A 20,651-nucleotide genomic window follows, 5' to 3' on the forward strand; every position below is an offset into this window, starting at 1 on the left:
GTTTCGGTAATTAACGAATAGGAGAAATTTAATCAGTTGCTGCAGTAGTAGATTTGGGTGGGATTCTCGAATTTTCACTCTACGCACATAAGTACTTGCTTGTGAATCCATACCTCCATATAGAAAATACTTGCACATTTTAGAAATAACAATTTTTTCTCCACGTTCTAAGCATGCTATTTAATCCTAGAGTTATATCAATTTGGTCCATTTTTATGCTTAAGTAACACATAACTATTTACTGTAGGGAGTTTATTAAGTTATAAAATGATGGGAGCATGTTCTTTGTTTTGTATAATTTCTCTGGAATAGAAAACTATTTAGGCAATAGAAATAATCTTATTCATTTAGTATTAAGTTAGAAATATGATGTATACTTCATCTGAAACTTTTAGTCTATAAAAAGTTTGTTTTGTTTATACAGAACATGTATTATTCATCTTGATTTCACACTTCAATATGATGCAGAACTATAGCCATTATGTCTTCATAATTGAATATTTTCAAGTGGCTCTTCGTCCATGTCTTAAGATTATATTATCATGTTTGTGTTGTTGTAGGAGATGTGACAACTTTAGGACCAAGGATACTTGATTCATTGAAGGTGCCATAACTTTTAACGCTTCAAATCTTGTGAACGAAACTCTTATTATTCATCTTGATTTCACATCTCAATGTGATGCAGAGCTATAGCCATTATATCTTCAAAATTCAATATTTTTTCAAGAGCCTCTTCTTCCATGTCTCGACACCAATTGTCATGTTTGTGTTGTAGGTGACATGACAACTTTAGGACTTAGGATAATTCAATAAAGATTGCATAACTTCTTATTAAGAGGGTTTTATGTCCTTTTCTCTATGTTTAAATATAGGTTCTATCTAACTTGGAAAATGATATGATTTGGTTACTTATTCACCCTGTATAGCATGAACAGCTTGACAGGAAGCACCAATCTACCGTCAGGGATGACCACCACACTATATTTTCTTCTTTAACTTGAAATATCAATGTCTAATTATATTTTGCTCATCAACTTTAAATTTACTAGATATGATTTTTGTGAAATCCTGATCAAATGTAGAAGATTGCAACATAAAGGCGTGAATATAAATCACAGATTGTTCTTTAACTTGAAGTGTCATTGTCTAATTATATTTTGTTCATCCACTTTAAATTTACTAGATATGATTTTAGTGAAATCCTGATCAAATGTAGAAGATTGCAACATAAAGGCGTGAATATAAATCAGACTGTTAGAATAAACTTCGTAAGCTATGGTGAGGTAAAAATTGATTTTTACAATGCGATTTATAATGGAAAATGTTCCATTGGAATTTATTATATACAAAATGCAAATTTTTTTTTGATAGTGACTTAATTTTATATATTCAATTTGATATTATTATAATAATAGTAATCTAATTTTAAGGTCACTGCTAAGCCAGAAACCAAATTGGTGTATGAGACTCTTATATGTGAGACAGGAACCATCTCTATACAGTGATTTGATTGCTGAAGTTGAGGTGTACATACTCTAGCGCCTTCTAGATTTGAACTTGTTACCTCATAAAAGAAAACACATGTTCTTAACCATTAGACTCACTCAGGCTAAAAAATATCCTCTTAATATATGTTGAAATTCAACAAATGTTTGTTAAAAATGACTTCTTTAATTTTGGTAAATTATCTCCCAAAAACACCCTGCATAAAAAAAATTATTCATTATCACACACTTGTTTAAAAAATAATGATAATGGTACAAAATCTGCAAATTTGCTCTTAGCCATTTAAAATCTTTTGTTTCATAAAAAAATCAGCATATTGTAATTATGCAAATCTTGCTCAACATACAATTAAGATATACATTATATTTGATGAAAAGAAACTGTTATTGAGTGCCATATGTGATTAACTTTTAAAAAGTGTGGTGAACATAAAAAAAGATGCATATTTTAGTATTATTTTAATAGTAAGATTATTTGTATTAGTTATTGAAATGTATTAAAGTATAAGATGTTTTAGAAAGGTTTAGTTTAATTTTAATGTAAATTTGACAATAAGGGGATGACTAATAATAAGTAAATAGCCTAAGGGGTTAGCTTAATTGATTGTTATCAATGTTATTTTGTATTTTTCTAATTCCATACAGATAAGTGTCCAATTTGGGTGAGTTGCATTAGCTTATGTTAATGTGCTTTTTAGGGATGCTATCTTTTAAGTTTATTCATGAGATTTTCTTGGGAAAAAAGATGATAATAAGGAAACAAATTTTATATATTGAATGGAAAAAAAACTCATTAATTTTGTTTTGGGATTCCTTGTTAAAATATTAATGGCAATTGTGTTAGCCTATGGCTTTTGTATTGTGGCTTTGCTAAACCATTTTCATTGACACACTATCTAATCTATGGAATGTTTGAAAATGCATTGTTGAGTTTGTGGATGTGTTGTGAATCCTTTCCATTATTGATATCTTTTTGTTGTTCCTTGAAAGATGCTTAAATAAAGCACAACATCATTGTCTTTGACATGCTAACTAATTAGACTATGACATGTTTATGACGGCATTTGTGAGTTCATGGATATGTTGTGAATCCTCTCCATTGTTGATATGTTCTTGTTGCTCCTTGAAAGATGTCTAAATAAAGAGAAATGCCATTATTTGTGAAGCCTATGTTTATTGGGTTTTCTAAGAGGCATAGATGGAAAAACAATTGCAGTTTTCTATTCATTCAACTTTGTTGTAGTGGAATGGATTGGAAAACAATTGCAATTTTCTATCCATTCAATGTTGTTATCATGGATTTGGATTCTCTCCATATAATTTTGATGGAGAAGGTTGTGTAATAGATTGTAGAGAGTATCAATATGACATTGTAGTAGAGTGATTAGTGTTGTATATTTAGGATATATATTGCCTAATTTGAAGGAATATTAAATTGAACAATATTTCCTAGCCTACACAATATTAATCGCTATACTATGGGATGCATATTGTTTAAATATTGTAGAGATATATATTCACATATATGCATATGTTATAATACATGATAATTTTTTTGGTGTATAGCATCGTGTCTTGTTATCCTCAAGCTAATGGGCCATTCACAAGGGAGTGATGCCCCCTACTATTGTAGTGGTTGATTAGTGGCAAGGTTAGTATGCCTACTCACTTGGCCTTCCTCACCTCTTCTCTGAGACATGTTATATGGATGCATTGTGCATACACCCATCATATGACATCTTGAAATAGCTTCTATGGCTATAATGCCCTCAATGACTATAAACTAATCAAATTTTTACTATAGTTGACGCCCGCCCAAATGCTCTTTTAGTTAATGTTGAAGATAATTGAAGAAATCGTTTCATGGATTCCTTAGTATATCTACAATTGTAGTGTGATTTGTAGCTCGAGTTGCTATGTGAAATATCTTTGTAAATTGTAAGCTTTAATTCAATTTCTTAAAACATGACATCTTTTGATTCGAGTGTGCCTCCATGAGTTATTTTATAAATTTGGTTTGTGAGATGAATCTAAATTAGAGCCATTGGATGATACTTTTCTTCCCAACTACATGCATCTTGTGGATTTTTTGTTTTTAGCATGTAGGCTAAAAACTTCAACATATTTATATTTATGTCAACAATTTAGGGCCACCTTTAAGCAATAAAACAACTTTTACACATAAATCAACTCCTAAACCCTAGTCATCTAGGAGAGGGAATATTTGAAGGGTTTTGATTTAGTTTTGGGTGATCAACACACTTCTACCAACACCTTATCCTATAACAACTAGTACAGTCTTTATGGCACAAAATACCAAAGAAGGACAATAAAGAAAGGGAGGATGCTCTAGGGCATCCACTTCAAAATCCCTAACTATTATTCTTGTGAGTGGAGAAATTAATTATAAGGTATACACAAATATTTTCGTTATAGGCTTTGAAGAAGACAATTTCACATGAAATTATGAAGCATAGTTTCAACAATGATAAGCATTTAGTCATGGAACAAGAGAAATCCTATTTTAAACATGAAAGCATGTAAAATATCAATGATAAACAATAAACCTACAAAAGTATTCCCGAAGAGCAATTCTTTCAATCCCATAATAATGTCTCCAAGCAAAAATCTCTTCCAATAGCAAGTCGCAGCCAAAAGAATCACAACATGCCCAATGTAAAAAAAAGGAGATAAGTTTGCATTCTCTTTAGAAGATGCTAATTTACATGTGTATGATGAAGAAAAGACAAATGAGAGGAGGCTTTATTTATATGGGCCTTCGTGTTCCACAAGAAAGAGGTTACAAGCCAATCTCATTGCTCAAAAACATAAGTGCAATGAAATCCCATGTCACATGTGGGAACAAATGCTCCAAAAGCATGATTTCATCCTCCAAATGAGCTCAATAAGCCACTCAAATAAGATAACAATTAATGAGTGTTCCATACTTTGAGATGCATCTTAAGGATCATGTGCAAGTCATCCAAAGTCACTCCATGCTAAGATGTCATGTCCATGGTACCCTACATCACCCTCAAAGAAGGAAGAGGGGTGATGTGACACTCAATAACTCAAGCGTTGGGTCTCCAAGGTGATGTAAAAGCCCTCCCTTGTCATCTCAAGGATGCCTATCAAATAGTGTCAAGGCCAATCTAGGGGCATCCTAGGTCGACCAGGCACATTGTCAATGTCTCCAATGCCAAGCTTCATGGGCTCATTGTTTTAGCATCTAGGGTTCCCTCGAGGTGTCAAACATCACACGAAGTCATCAAATAGCCCATTGCTTTGCTCTAGGTAGGAAACATTGCATCATCAAAGTCAATCTCTCTCTCTCTCCTTTGCATTAGATAATATGGCCTATGTTGAGGAAGTGGGGCAATCACTTCAAGAATCCTATGTTCTATGATGAGAACCACTTGGAAAATCCTCCTCAAGAACATGTGTAAATCAACAATCCTTATGTAACAGAAACCATGGATGCATCATAATGGACCATACTTAATCTTAAGGGTACAACCAATACTTCACATAGATATCAACTTCAAATATCTAACTAGACCAAATCTCATATTAGTGTTCCCTCTTATGTTAGGGATGGTTAGATGGATGATCCTATTAGGTGTTTCTTCTCCCCAAGTGAAAGTGATGGGTCATGTGTTAACCCTTCAATCCATAGGTGCAAATGAAGATGGTGGTAATGGAGTGGGCATGACTTCAAGGCATTGTACCATAGTCGAGTGGTCAGTTAATAGCGGTCCAACATCTTGAGTGTATAAATATAAGGAGGGAGAAATCATGGAGGCATGAGTTACCCCATTCCTTGGCTTGCTTTTTCCACCCCTCTTATGTGCTTTCTACTTATTTATGATAATTCTTTGATTTGGATGCATAACTTAGTAGTCCAAGCTTGCATTCGAGAGATTTACCATTTATTACCCTGTAATGATAAGGTAGTTTATCACTCATTAGGGTTGGTGTTAAATTTCCAAATACCAACCCATATTTATTTTCTCATGACGATTAATTTTATTCCCAATAGTTTATTTATTTAGCAAAACAAATTTTAAATTACCGAAAAATAAAATCATTGGTATTTTTAACATCTACAAATAGATATGCAGTGGAATTTAAATCAAAGAGATCAATCACACATTGCAAAAAATAATTCACCTATAACAATTCTTCGTTATCTATTAGGCTGGAAAATCTGGGTTTTCAACCCATAGAGATACAAGGGAAAATACAATAACTGGAACATGTAACTCAGTCCCCCACAGGATGAATTTGACCCAAGGAATTCAACCACTTGGAAATCAGCCTATGAAGGAAAGGAAATTGGCCCAATCAATTTGTTGGCAAATCAGCCCTGCACCTTCCCATGAGTTGCTACTATGCCTTAGGAAACTCGACCTCCAATAAAATCGACCCCCCTCTCTTTAACAATCCAACCCTGCAATCCACACAAATTGACCTCATGGATTCACCCTCAAATTCTCCTGTACTTCTCCTTCTCTATGCTTTAGTCTATTAAGCCACTCACACTAGAGAAAAACACTCTCTCTTGTTGTGACTCGCTCTGCTGAGTTATTGTATATCTTCATCTCTTTGCTAGGCTTCTTTTATAATCATTAAGCCCAAATCCCTAACCCTAATCTCCCTTCTAGAAGATCTTGGAGATTAATGGTTGAGATTATTTCTAAGCCACTTATATGGTTAAATTATTTATCCTTAGAAAATGACTTATTAGTCCATAATAATTAATTGATTTTAGTTATTGTACTTTTCTTAAGTTAAAGTTAGAAAAAAAGAGATAAATCACTTCACCAAGCAAGCACCTAAAGAGGCAATAAGTCATCTTCGACATGTTAACTAACCAAGCCTATGCAGAACACTTGATTCGTAAGTTGTCGTATATTCCACTAGACATATCGTCACAACAAATCTGATAATAATATATTAAAATATTGAAATTTTACGCTATTATAGTTTTATTAAACTTTAAGATCTATAGATTTAAGTGTAACTAGTGCATGCATGCGAATGGAAATAATGCAGAAAATTAGAGAACACAATAAGATCACACACACATAAGACACAAAATATGCTCTCTGGGAAACCCTTTCAAGAGAAAACCCAACTGGAAGGTAAGGCCGCTTTGCTCTCTTTCTCTGTCTGGAAATATATTTGCAAGTACAAAGAAGTAATGTCTGTGGCTCGTGGGCTGCTATAGTGCACAAATCCTCTCTGTGTGCTTTACCTCTTATCACTTTTGGCTATCTTTACTCAACTATGGAGAAAAATGCTCTTGAAAGAATGGAATGTCTCTTCCTCCTAGTGGCCCAGTTATAACACAACCCGATAGCCTACTAGTGCTTAAGTTTGACTACATCAACTCTTAACTAGAGTTACAAAATAAACTCTTCTAGATTCTTTTACATCACAAACACGTGGCTAGCCCCTTTTTGATGAATAATAGGGGCTGATGCAACATCCTCCCAAACTCTAGGTGTGAAAATAGGAAGGTCAACTTTTGAGTGGCATAACTTTTGCATACAGACTCCAATTTACACGCTTCTTATGTCATTGGAAAGGTCTCTGTGTGTAGAATAGCATGAAAATGTGTTGTGCTAAAGCGCTAAAGTTTTACCCAAAAAAAACATCATTTGTCTCAAAATTCTCTCGGAGGCTTCAGACCCCATTTCGCCAAACTGGGTCCCACCGGTAAAAACGGTCCCATGAGCTGATTCCTCCACTTTTTTCACTCCAAATGCATCGAGATGAATGACAAACAATATAATGATCCAATTCGGATCAACTCCTTCCAAAGCTACAACAAGCATCAACACTCCCTCCTAGCAAGGAAGGGATTTCCCACCACGCCTAACTTATCTCGATACTTCATAAACTTCCCTTTCACTAGAGGCTTAATGAGAATATCTACCACCTGCTCCTTTGTAGAAATGTATTGTAGTGTCACAAAACCTCTTTGAACCCTTTCTCTAATGAAGTGATATCTAATCTCGATGTGCTTGGACCGATCATGAAACACGAGATTCTTTGAGTGCTTGATGTAACTCTAATTATCACAATGAATCATTGTTGGCCCCATATGCAAATTAAATAGTCTTGCAAACATCTTATGAATTCATATTGCCTTACATTACACCATACTCATTGCCATGTACTCTACCTCTACTAAACTAAGTGCCACGAGTTGTTGCTTCCTGTTGTACCATGAGATCATAGCTTGATCCCAAGCTAAAGCAACATCCAAACATGGATTTTTTGTCCACAACACTCTTTGCTCAATCAAAATATGTGTACCTAGTAACTCCACTCCTCCAACACTGACATATCTCAGTCCAAAGTCTATCGTAGCTCACAATGCCACCCAATGAACCTATCTTGGCTCCACCATTGCACTAGTTGAGTGTGTTCATGGTAAAGCATATATCCGACCTAGTGTTGGCTAGATACATCAATGCACCTATCAGTTGCCTGTATAGTGTGGAATCCACCAACTTTCCTTCAAAATCACTTAGCTTGTTCAAGTTAGTGATCATCGGTGTAGAAATAGGCCTGCAATCCTCCATCTTGAACCTCCTCAAGATCTCTCTTACATACTTTCCTTGTCCAAGAAAAATATCTCCTACTTGTTGTTGCACCTCCATTACCATAAAGTAGTGCATCAAATTGATGTCCTTTATCTTGAATTCTGAAGCAAGATCCTCCTTGCACATCCCTATGAGCTTCTCTGATCTTATCTAGAAGATATCATCCACATAAAGTACCAATATGAGTAGCTCACCCTTAGTAAGTACATAGTACAAGTTGGAGTCTGCCTCACGATTAGTGAATCCCAATCTAAGAAGATATCCGTCGGTCTTGGCATACCATACATGTGGAGCTTGCTTCAACCCATAAAGGGCCTTCTTTAATTTGCATGCATGGGACTCTCTCCCATGCACCTCAAAGCCCAAAGGCTGCTCAATTTACACCTCCTCAATCACCCCATTGAGGAAAGCAATCTTCACATCCATCTAATGTATCCCCCACTCCATCTCTAAAGTAATGGACATAACTACTCTAATGGATGCATATCTGGTGATAGATGTGAATGTCTTCTCGTAATCCACTCCCTCATTCTAGGAGAACCCTCTCACCATGAACTTCACATTGCAATTCTCGACACTACCATTAGTTGCATGTTTGATCTTACAGATCCATTGAGAAGTGACCATAGACTTTCCCTCCGGTCTTGGAATTATGTCTGATACATCATTTCTCATGACAGAGTCGTACTCCTCCACCATAGCATTCCTCCAAACCTACTCATCTATAGCCTCCTCAAAATTGGAAGGCTCAAGCTCGTTGATGTTGCTTAATAATGTCAAATAACTAGAAAATCTTGTCAGTGTTCTGCTCTACCTGAAAGTGCTACTAGGAGACTCCACATGCTCTTGTTCCTCTACCATTTTTGTCTCTTTCTCATGAGATCTCTTAAGGATCTTGCCCTCACCAAATCTGACAACCCGAATTGAGATCACTCTCCTCTGTCATGGAATGTAGACTTAGTATGTGTTAATTTTTGGTATGTTCTATGCTTAAGAGGAGGATAGTAAAATGTAGATAGAACATAAACATAAACAGTAGAAGACAAGCCAAGACAAGAGGACACAAGATGTGGCACCAACCAGGGACAAACCCCAATGTGGGGCAACCCTTGATCAATTCTTCTTATATTCTTCAATAGTTCAGTAGAGAGAGATAGTACAAATATACAAAATTGATATTTTATGACAACAACAGTAAAGTCTTGACCAGAGAAGTCAATGTTGGTCAAACATGACAGAATCTTCCTTTGAAGATCATCCATATGGCACCAACAGGATGCTCATTAAATTGAGCCAAACATGGTCAAACCTTGACCCAATACATCTCCTAGAACATTGTTGTCTTCTTGTTGCACTAGCTGCCACTGCTTCAGAAGTTAGGGCATCAACCTTCAGCGCTCATCCTCCACACAATGAACAATACAGGCCTTCAAAGGTTGTGGTGCACCAAGGAGACTTCACCACTGCCACGCTATCCAAGTCTGGCTTGTGCAACCCTTAGAACAGTCTTTGTTGTTGGCTATGGCCTGTGGCCTAGCCCAGCAACAAGTTAGACCTATAGTCCTCCATTAAATAGCTAACAAACACCATCAATGTAGTAGTCTCTTGCCTACAAGAACATGGCTTGTTGTTATCACTTTCCAGCACCCAATCCGCATACCTACGCTGATTTGTTTAGAGCCTTTAGGGCAGACTTCTTTTACGCACTGCCTCACCTTATTGTTGTGGCTCCCCCGTATTGCAAACAATCCTTAACCCATGCCTAGAAACAACCTCTATTACTGCGTTGTTACCTACAACAACCCGAAATTCTCTTCTTCTTTCACGCTGTCAACATGCTTCATCTAGTTGCATTAGGGCTCCCTTTGCTGTGGTTAGGGCTACTCCTCTTATTGCGGGTAGTGCTCCTTTTGTTGCGGCTTAGGGTCTCTCATTTAGCTGCGTATTAGGACTCCTTATATCTTTGGATAGGGCTTCTTAGATCTGTGGCTAGATCTCCTTCATGACTGCGGCTAGATCTCCTTCATGACTGCGGTTAGGGCTCTCATAAATGACTCTTTCCACTACGTCCTCTGTGAGAGAAGACAAACCCAAAACAAGTGGAGAGAGATCATGAGATGATGTGTGTCTCAAATGACTTGAGGTCTCCTCTATTTAAATGCAACATTGAGGCTGAGCTGGGGGTAATTTGCTTATTGGCCGACCTTGACAAATTGTCAATAATACAAATAAATTCATATCTCCATAAATACATGTCGGAATTGGATGATATTTAGATCAATCCTACAACTCTCAGAGAGAGGAATCCAATAAAAATATCAGCTGCCAAAAATAAGGTGACCCATATGGAGTTTGGCCCTAGTTGTCAATTTTAACAGTAGGCCTTTCAGACCTCATTGTAGATCACAAACACACCCCTTTCTGGCAAGGGCTCCAAATTAGTCCTCTTCTCCATGGGAACATGGACATAAACTGGACTAACAAAGATGTGAAAAAGGCTCACATCTAGTTTCACTCTTGTAAACAACTCCTCAGGAATCACATCCTCTAATATCCTGTGAGGACTTTTGTTTTGCACATACATAGTTGTATCGCAGGCCTCTACCCACAAAAACATAGGTAGTTCCTAATCATAGATCATTGTCATTGTTTCCTCCATTATGGTCATGTTCTTTCTGTTAGCAACCCCATTCTATTGAGGGATGTAAGGTACCCTGAGCTCCTTCTTAATCCTTGTTTCCCTGCAAAAATATTGGAACTCATTGGAGGTATACTCGCCCCCATTATCTGATCTTTTTAGCTTATTTTGCTTCCCAATTTGGTTCCTTGAAGAATCATCTATGAATTTCGCAAAGTATAAGGACCCGGTGATCGATGTCATAGACATATGACTGCAAATGTCTGAGTGCACGAAGTCTAGCACTCCCTTAGTCCTAGTCTTGCTATGAGGATACACAACCTTGGCTTGCTTTCCAAGCGCACACTCTTTACACACTCCATCTTGCTCCACCTTGATCTTTAGAAAACCTGTAACCATTCTCTGCAACATAGGGAGAGCTTTGTAGTGTAGGTTTCCCATCATCCTATGTCATATCTTACTCTAGTTGTCACTCTCATGTATGAGAGCCTTCACTTGTTATCCTCTCAACAAATAGAGATCACTCTCCCTTCTCCCAATTAGATGCTTCTTGTTGGGATCAACTCCTTTTGGCCCAACAACCACTTCACCTCCAATAAGCTAACTTCTAGTCCTCTGTCTTTTATGGTCGAAATTGAAAGGACATTCTTCTCCAAAGCTAGTACATACAATACTTTGTTCACCTCCATGATACCACCTAAGTCCATATGAAACTCAATACCGTCATTTCCTTCTACTGCATACTTGGCCTTATCACCAAGCTCCACATGTACATCTGTAGGCCCCCTAATCATGTTGGAGAATACGTCTCAAGATTCCACCATATGACGAGATGTTCCACTGCCCACAAACAAGACACCTCTCATGATGGTTCTAGAAAAGAAAGACACCAAGGCAAAGTTTTTCTCAAACTTTCCAACCATCTCTTCCTTCTATGCAGTGACTATCATGGTTGCCTTTCCCTTGCCCTTCTTCTTGTTTGGACATCGACTGGGAAAATTCCTAAACTTAGGACAAGAAAATGACTTAACTTTGTTCAACTCCTTTTGCTTTTTATCATGTGAAGGTATTCCTCCACTTTCGTTCTACTTGACCTTCCCTTCTCCCCTTTTCACTTGTGTAGCAAGAGCAAGCTCATCTTTCTCCTCAATACCCTTTCATTATCCTGTAGTCAATGAGTTCTCACAAATATCCTTTTTTTATGAAGTCATCCCACGATCAACTCCAATCATGAAGCTATTTCCTAGCAAGGATCCCATCCACAAAGGAGGTGCAATGCATAACATAACCCTTCAGAGAAATTTTCACCAGCTCTGAATCAATCACAATTTCCCCAACAACTGCAAGCTCATCATGAGCTTACTGGATCCTTGTGAGGTAAGATGTCATGGTCTCAAATTTGTTCATTCTAATGCCTTTTAATTGCTCCTACAATACCATCTTCATGTTTTCATTCATGTTATGATAAAGACTAGTTAGAGCTACCCACATTTGACGTCTATTGTCCTTCCTTGATATGTGAAGAGTTATGTGATCTCTCACACCATCCAAAATTATACACCTTGCTTTCATATCTCTAATATTATGCTCCATGTGAGGTTTATATTTGAAGGAACCTAAATGTTTGTGTTCACAAGATCCCACAAAACATTCATCTTCAAAATCATGGGTAATTCACTCCTATGGACTGAAATTAGCGGCCCCATCCAACTTGTCTTCATATTGCAAACTACTTAGTGATGTCATCTTCACAAATCAACCACGACAAAAAACCTAGTTGCAAAATTTAAAACTAATTTTCTTGTTGTAAAAAAGAGAAACTCACTACTGCAAAATCTTGTGATCTCATATCTCTCTCTTAAGGCTATCTAGAAAGCTCTAATACCATGTTAAATTTCCATATACCTACCCAAATTTATTTTCTCGCAACGATTAATTTTATTCACAACAATTTATTTATTTAGCAAAATAAATTATGAATTGTCGAAAAATAAAATCATTGGTATTTTTAACATATAGAAATAGATATGCAGCGAATTTAAATTAGAGAGATAAATCACACATTACAAAAATAATTCACCCACAACAATTCTCTGTCATCTATTAATCTATAAAATTTGGGTTTTCAGCACACAAAGATACAAGGAAAAATACAATAACTAGAACTTCTAACTTGCCCCCCCACATGATGAATTCAGCGCAAGGAATTTGACCACCTAGAAATCGACCTTTGGAAGAAATAGGCCTGGATAAATTCAACTCAACATAGTTGTTGGAAAATTGACCTCTCACCTTCCCACGAGCTACTACTATGCCTTAGGAAACTTGGTCTCCAACAAATCAACTACTCCAATTAAATTGACCTCCCTCTCTTCAGCGACTCAGCCTTGCAATCTCCACAACCTGGCCTTCTAAATTTTCCCTCAAATTCTCCCATACTTCTCCTCCTCTATGTTTCAGTCTACTGAGCCACTCACATTAGAAAAAAAATCTCTCTCTTGTTGTGACTCGGCCACTTGAGTTCTTGTATATCTTCACCTCTTCACTAGGCTGCTTTATTAATCTTCATTAGTCCCAAATCCCTAACCCTAATATCCCTTCTAGAAGATCTTGGAGATCAATGGTTGAGATTATTCTAATTCACTTAAATAATTAAATTATTTATCTTTAGAAAATGAATTAATATACCACAATAATTAATTTACTTTAATTATTGTATTTTTCATAAGTTAAACTTAGGAAAGAAGACATAAGTCACTTACTCCACCAAGCAAGTGTTGAATAATCTAGGGCAAAGTAGTGTTGTGATGATTCTTCATTACTTGATAACAATTTGTGGATTCTTTTTAGTTTTTTTGTTAGCTTATGCTTCTTCTTCTTATTATTATTGTATATGTGTGTACTTCATCAAACTGCTACCAAAAAAAATAATAAGAACAAAAAGTTTGGCTCTCTGCAAGGGACAAAACCTCTCCACTCTTGAGAGGAAAACCCTTTGTAAGTTTTCTCTTATTGAAGCTTCTTATTTGAACAACTGCCAAATCCTAGACCCTTGACTAGAATATCCTCGAAGCATAAGTCAATTTTTTCCTCTTTCTACACTATAACTTCCGGCACATGGACCTTTATCTTCCAGCACTTCTACTCCTTCTGGCACTTCATTCTTCCTTCTATAGTAAGTAGATCTTCTAGGAGAGATACTTCTACTTAGTGATATCCTTCACCTAAGGATACTTACTCCTTCTCTAGATCATCTGAGTTCCCTTTTGATGCATGGTAGTAGGTTGAGTGTGACAGCACTACAACCCTAGTCTTCGCACATGGGAGGGTCCTAGTTGTAGGTATATGGCTCCTTCTAACTTCGCTTGAGGTCCTTCTCTCTTCGCTTGGATGGGAGGCCTTGTAAGCCTATTTAGAAGCCCAAACAATGATAAACTTGAGATTGTTATATTGTTGCTGCTGTGACCGCAGAGGTGACTTTGTTTCTCGCACGTGTGACTATGTTTCTCCTTAAAGATTGTCCCTTTGACTTCAGCTTTTACTTCTTCTCCTTCATTGCACTAGAGGCTCCTCAAACTTGTCTTTTCTCCACCCTCACTTGGCTATCCTTCTTCGTTGATTTCAGAGCTTGATGATGTGTTGTATGAGGAGTGGACAACCTCTATAAATAGAGGTTTGTCCCTCCTCTTTAGGCTGACTTGACTGTCTTTTAGGCCGACTTACAATTTGCACTATAATTCAATTTTTATCCATTGTTTTTCTATTAGGATAATTCGTTGATGCTAGGAGAGAATTGAACTTATCTTAGAGGTGTTCCCATGACCTTGTACATTGACATACTTGATGTAACATGCCCTCAAAGGGTCTTATCATAATTACATTTTGACTTTGACTTTCTAGAAGCACTTTAAAATGTGCTTGACCTATTTTCAATGAGCAAGAAACTCATTGAAAAATATTACAAAAACAATCTCTTTTCTTGAATAAATACAAATATCGAAATTACATTTATGAAGACCTAGCCTAGTTACATTTCCTTCAACAACAAGAACCTAAAGAGGCAATAAATCATCTTCCACATGCTAAGACACCAAGCCTATGAAGAAGACCTTCCAAAGCTACCAAAAATTTCAACAATTAACAAAACAAGGGTTCATTTTTATGGATGAAGCATCAAGTGCTCTAGGAACTGGGTGATGGCTAACGAAGGGGGTAGAGCTCATGCTAGGATTTTTCTCACACTAATTTTTGTCCCAACCATCTTTAGCATTATGTCATTTTCTTTCATTGTAGCTTTCTTTTACTTTTCTCTTTCTTTGAGCTACACAAACCTCCAAGACAACCTTTTCTGACATAGACTAAAGGATGAGGATGAGAAGGTGCCAATCCCTATGACCAATGACCACTAGCCCAAAGAATGGTTATGGAATAGAGGGAATGACGGAAAGTGGTAAGTATGGAATATCATGGGCGTGTTACTTCAATCAGAACCTTGCAACTAGTGTCCTTCTTATAACCTTAAGGTCTCAGTAGAGGTCCCATTGGACTAGAGCCAAAGACTAACCTCCCAAGTTAAGTGAGGGAACAAGAATACAACCAAGATTGGTCAATCATCTAGATCACACCTTGATTTATATAGTATGCCCCAAAACATTAAGTAAAAACTCATGATTACAAAATGGTTAAAGTGCTTGCTAATGGATGACCCAAGTTCCTTTAAGAAGGAATGTCAAATGGAAGAAAGAAATTTGACTGGAGTAATATATGGAGGATCCATGGCATCATTTCATGTGTTGCTCGATAGGGCTACTAGCTAGCTAGCTATCTAAGGAGGGAAAAATTTCTCCTATGGGTTACCCAATTTTTTTTTGGGTAACAATAAGCATTTTGATCTATTGATAATACTAGAATTTTGATCTATTGGTAAGGATTGAGAATATCAAGCCTAGCTTAAGCAACTTTCACTTAATGTTATGGTAATACTAATGATCAAGGGAAAAAGTGGATGATTGACCAATCTTGACTGTATTCTCATTCACTCATTTCACTTGGGAGGTTAGTCTTTGACTTTAGTCTAGTGGTACCTCCCATGAGGCCTTCAAGTTTGAGGAAAGGAATTACTAGGGAGGCTTTAATTATAGTAGTGTGTCCAATATATTCCATACTTACCACTTTGCATTTTTTCTCTATTCATCTCCATTCACCGGGTTGGTGGTCATTGGTCATTAGGATTGGAACCCTTCATCCTCATCCTTGAGTTTGGGCCCATAAAACTTAGCCTCGAAGGTTTATGTAGCTAAAAGAAAGATAAAAGCATAAGCAAACCACATTGAAATAAAAAAAAAAATGCAAAATATGGCTAGTACATTTGTGTAGAACATGGGAAAAAGCTTAGCATGAGCTCTACCCCTCCCATTTTCCATCATCAAGTTACTCAAGCATATGATTCTTCATCCATAAAAATGAACTCTTGTATTGTCCCAACCCTTATGAGTGATAAATTATCTCCTCCTAAAGCCTAGGTAATGTAAAATTTCAAAAGCAATCTTGGGCTCTTGAGTTATGCACTCAAATAAAGATAAATCATAATAAGTAAAAGGAAGATCAGAGGGGTGGAAAAAGAAGACAAAGGAAGGGGGTAACCAATGCCTCCATGATTTCTCCCTCCTTGATGTTGGACCTCTATTAGTTGGTCACATGGTTATGGCACCTAGCCCTAAATTCTTTCTCACTCCGCAACCATCATTCTCACACACACCTATGGATTGATGGGCTAACTTGGGGCATGTCACTTCCCCTTGGGGGATGGAAACACCTAATACTGTATTGGTTTAACCATTCATGATATAAGGAGGGAACTTGTTTACAAGACTTTATCAAGTTAGACATTTGAAGGTGATCTTTTGTGGAGTATTATTGTGCCCCTGACATTAGGTATGGTCCACTATGATGCATTTATGATTATGGTCAGTAATGATTAATTATTTCACTTGATTTTGAGTAAGGTATTGTCAGGTGGTATTGTCACAATATAAGAGGTTGAGAGATGATTATTACCCCTTTCAACGACATTCTAGAGGTCATTCTACCCATTCTAGAGAGTAGATATGATCTTGTTGATGTAGTGTTTCCCACCTATAACAAAGTAGTGGGATATAAGATGGTTCCACATGGTACTTGACTCCCTTAAGTACCTCCAAATTCTAAAATGTTGACCCACTAAGGCTTCTATTGGATTTATTGATGATGTGCCTAGATACCCCCAAGATGCCCCTAGGATGGCCTTAACACCATTTCATGGGTGTTACTTCTTCTAGAGCCAAGATGATGTTCGCTATCCTGGAGATGACATGGGAGGTCTTACACATCACTAATGTACCCCAATGCTTGGGTGCATTGGTGCCACATCACTCATTTTTCCCTTAAGGGTGACATAGGGAACTGTGGTGATGATATCATGATTTTAGAACTTTTTAAGGCATACCCATGGACTTTGAGTTATTTCTTGGAGTATGGAGCACTCATGACATATTTTTCACTTGTTTGTGGCCTTTTGAGCTCCCTTGGAGGATGATGTCATAGTGGAGCAGGCTTTTCTCCCACACGTATGGGCTATTTTGGCACTATGTTTCAGCGATTATGAGGTTGGCTTGTAACCTTTTACTTCTTGAACACTCAAGTAAACTTGCATTAGGGATTTTTACTTGTATATTATTGAAAATAAGAGTTGTTAAACCTCATATAAATAGAGGATCCCCTTATCTCATTTTGATCATGACACATTTATGACTCTTCTCTTATAAAGGAATGTGAAATAGTCTTTTCTACTACTTGGGCTGAAATGTGAGTTTTCAATGGTGCAAATTCTCTTGGAGATGGTGTTTTGTGTGGAGAAGTCTTCCTGGGCTTTAATGAAGTTTTTATTTGGAGAACTTTGTAAGTTTCATGCATTATCCTCAATATTTGTCATATTGTATTTGTGTAGTAAGGTTTCTATTTTTTGTCATGAATAAATTCTAAATCTATGTCGAAATCTTACTCCATTATAGCATGAAAAAATTCTCTTAGAGAGCTTTAAGGAAACTCTAAAAATTCATTCCTTATATTTAAATTCTCCCCTCATAGGGAAAATAGTTAGGGTTTTAAAAGTGGATGCCCTCGTCATCCCCTCTTACTACATCAAAATTGTTCCCATTGAATTTATCTCTAAAAGACTTTATTATGCCCATTTAGGATAAGGCACTAATCATAAGTTATGTTGACCACTCTTGAAATTAATTAAATTTCTTATTTTTTACATTTTCCTAGACATCTAGGGTTTGCTACTAGGGTTTTATTTCATAAAAGTGAAATTTGGTTTGATGTTTATGGTTCATTAACTAGGAATTGCATCAATAAATGACATAAAAGAAAAATCTAGCATTGTTGCATGGTTAAACCTTGCTCTTGGGGGCGTATGTCATCCATAGTTTTTTGTTTGTGGATGTTTTCAGCCAGAAAATTCCATCGATAATCTCTAATCCTTGGTGTCTATTGGAAAGCCTTGCTTCCTTTTGTTGATTATCCATCAAGGGGCATTTTCTTTCACTATTATATGACATTGTGTACCCTCTCATTTCAAATCAAAAAAATGCTAACTTATAACAACCATATTTTTGGCTTAGGAATTAAGTACTTAAACATTGGAATAAAACTTCTTAGGCCTTTTAGGCTTCGCCGGTACTTTATCATGTTTTATAGACCTCATATCTTTCATATTGAGCCATAATAATTGAACATCCTTTAGGTGATTTAGGGAATCCTCCATTATGGTAAGATACCACTAAAGAGCAAGAGACTTTGTTGAGTTAACAATCGAAACCATCTCTCTATTTCCATAAGGTCTAGTTCTGCCTAGTGGGCCTTTACACTAGCAATACTAGATTTTGCGGCAACAGGAAACATTCTCATATCAAATGAATTAAGAGAAGAAAATTTAGAAATTGGAAATGGCCATGAAATTGTAACAAGAGTTTGTGATTATGTGCTGATGGTGAGAATAAAATAATAAAAGAAGAGAATTTATGTCAAAGCCAATGGTTAGAATAAAAGAAGGGAATTTGAGCTCAATTCATTAGAATCAAATGTAGTTTTAGACAAGAGTGACAACACAATAGAAAGGACCTTGCTTAAGATGAAATTTAGTGGAATTGAGGTTTGTCAAATTACATGGTATAAATCTTTTTGTATACCAAGAACCACCTTCTTTAGTTACAAGAGGAAATTTATAAATGGTGACACAAGCCTGGTAAATCGAAATTGTGGTTAGAAAGAACAAGGGCTAGTTCTTTAGTAATGATAGCTAGCCTTCAAAAGATGGTGAATAAAAATTCAAATATAGATCCTCATTAGAGTCGTTCAATGCATTAAGATGGCACATGGATGTTTCTTATGTTATTTACAACAAATTATAGATAGAAAATAGTTCTTCAAAAGTGTATTGAGGAACTCACAAATATTGAATTCCTTAAGTGTCATAGTCCTACTTAAAAAATATATTGAGAAGGAATTTTAAATATGTTCAATTTAAAGAGCATCTTCTTTGCGAAGTATGATGACTGCTATGGAATTTCCTAGAAACTTAGAGGTGCCATTCACCCAACAATGATAAATTATCGGCACCAAGTTCAAAATTTTCACAATGAGTACATTACAATTGTCACTGAACCTACTATTTCCATAAATTGGAATAATAGAGGAAGCATAGAAAATTCTTTATTGTTTCATATGGGAATATGTACAATATGAAGATTTCCATATCAAGGATAGGAAGGAAGGCAAAGTTAGTTAGAATTGCTTATAATCTCCTAGTTCATCTAATTATATGATTACACATGGGCATCAAACTTTGGTTTTTGGTCACTTTGACTTTTATCCTCCCTATCCTTATGCTTGAGCATGTTAGAGGACCCAATGGTTGATGTATATGGGAATTTGTTATATTAGAAAGGGTCTTTAATACAACTATTGCATGTTGAACTTTTACAAGAGGAATCCTATGAAAGTCTTAGGAATATAAGAGAGAATCTATGTAGTTTTTATCAATGTCAATCTTTGTTGCACAAACTACCACTAGTTTTCTTCTTGCGACTTGATATTTGTGGAGGTGACAATAAGAACCATATTTTCTTTTGCCTCCCTGCTCACAACAAAGAATATTTTTACAACTATATATGTTATCTTCCTCCCACTTCATCACACCCATGAAGATATAGATGGAACATATGGTAAGTTTCCTTCTAAATTAAAAATACAACATATATTATCACTATCATATTATGGACAACTATAAAAACAGTGCAATATGAGAGAAACTTCACTCCATAATATATTGAGAAGATTAATAACTTTAAAGACTTTGTGTGGAAAAACTTATTAGATGAAGACAAAAGAGCATGCACATTAATTGCCCTTGTGTTTACATGTCAACAAACCCCCTAAAAAATTTAAGAAAATCTTACTTGATTTTCAATCGTTTCAATTAAACACAGTTTCTCCCCTTGTCTACGTTTTTCACTTTGTTTCTTAAAACTTCAAATTTAAAAATATATTCACATATCAGTTATTGTATTTTATTTACAGTTTTTCATTATATAATCCAAACATTTGAAATCCCATTGCAATGGAAAATTAAATGTCACGTAACAAAACTTTTGCCATTACTTAATGACAGTTTTGAATGGACGATATCATATTATTGACACTCCATGCTTAAACCTTTAATTCTCTGATCCAATATCCAATATGTTCTTTAACTTGATATATATTATGTATGATATTAAGGATATTGGATATCGACATATCGAAGAACTCTTAAGTTATTACTTCACAAAACCTTTGATACCCGATACCAGA

The 20,651-nt window shown here is 36.0% G+C and overlaps 1 protein-coding gene across 1 annotated transcript in view; it reads left to right on the forward strand.

Annotated features, from left to right (window-relative positions):
* Positions 1–1,030, forward strand: part of LOC149204349 (uncharacterized) — a 525,276-nt gene extending 524,246 nt beyond the window's left edge. Inside the window, exon 14 of the mRNA XM_089394693.1 lies at positions 561–1,030. Coding sequence (XP_089250819.1) covers positions 561–613 — 53 coding nt within the window. The 3' untranslated portion in view covers positions 614–1,030. The remainder of the gene's footprint in view (positions 1–560) is intronic.
* The last annotated feature ends 19,621 nt before the right edge of the window (positions 1,031–20,651 follow it).

Source organism: Pinus tabuliformis, chromosome 1_2, assembly GCF_031772625.1.
Source record: "Pinus tabuliformis cultivar Carrire ecotype Pingquan chromosome 1_2, CPIR1, whole genome shotgun sequence".
NCBI classification, from domain to species: domain Eukaryota; kingdom Viridiplantae; phylum Streptophyta; class Pinopsida; order Pinales; family Pinaceae; genus Pinus; species Pinus tabuliformis.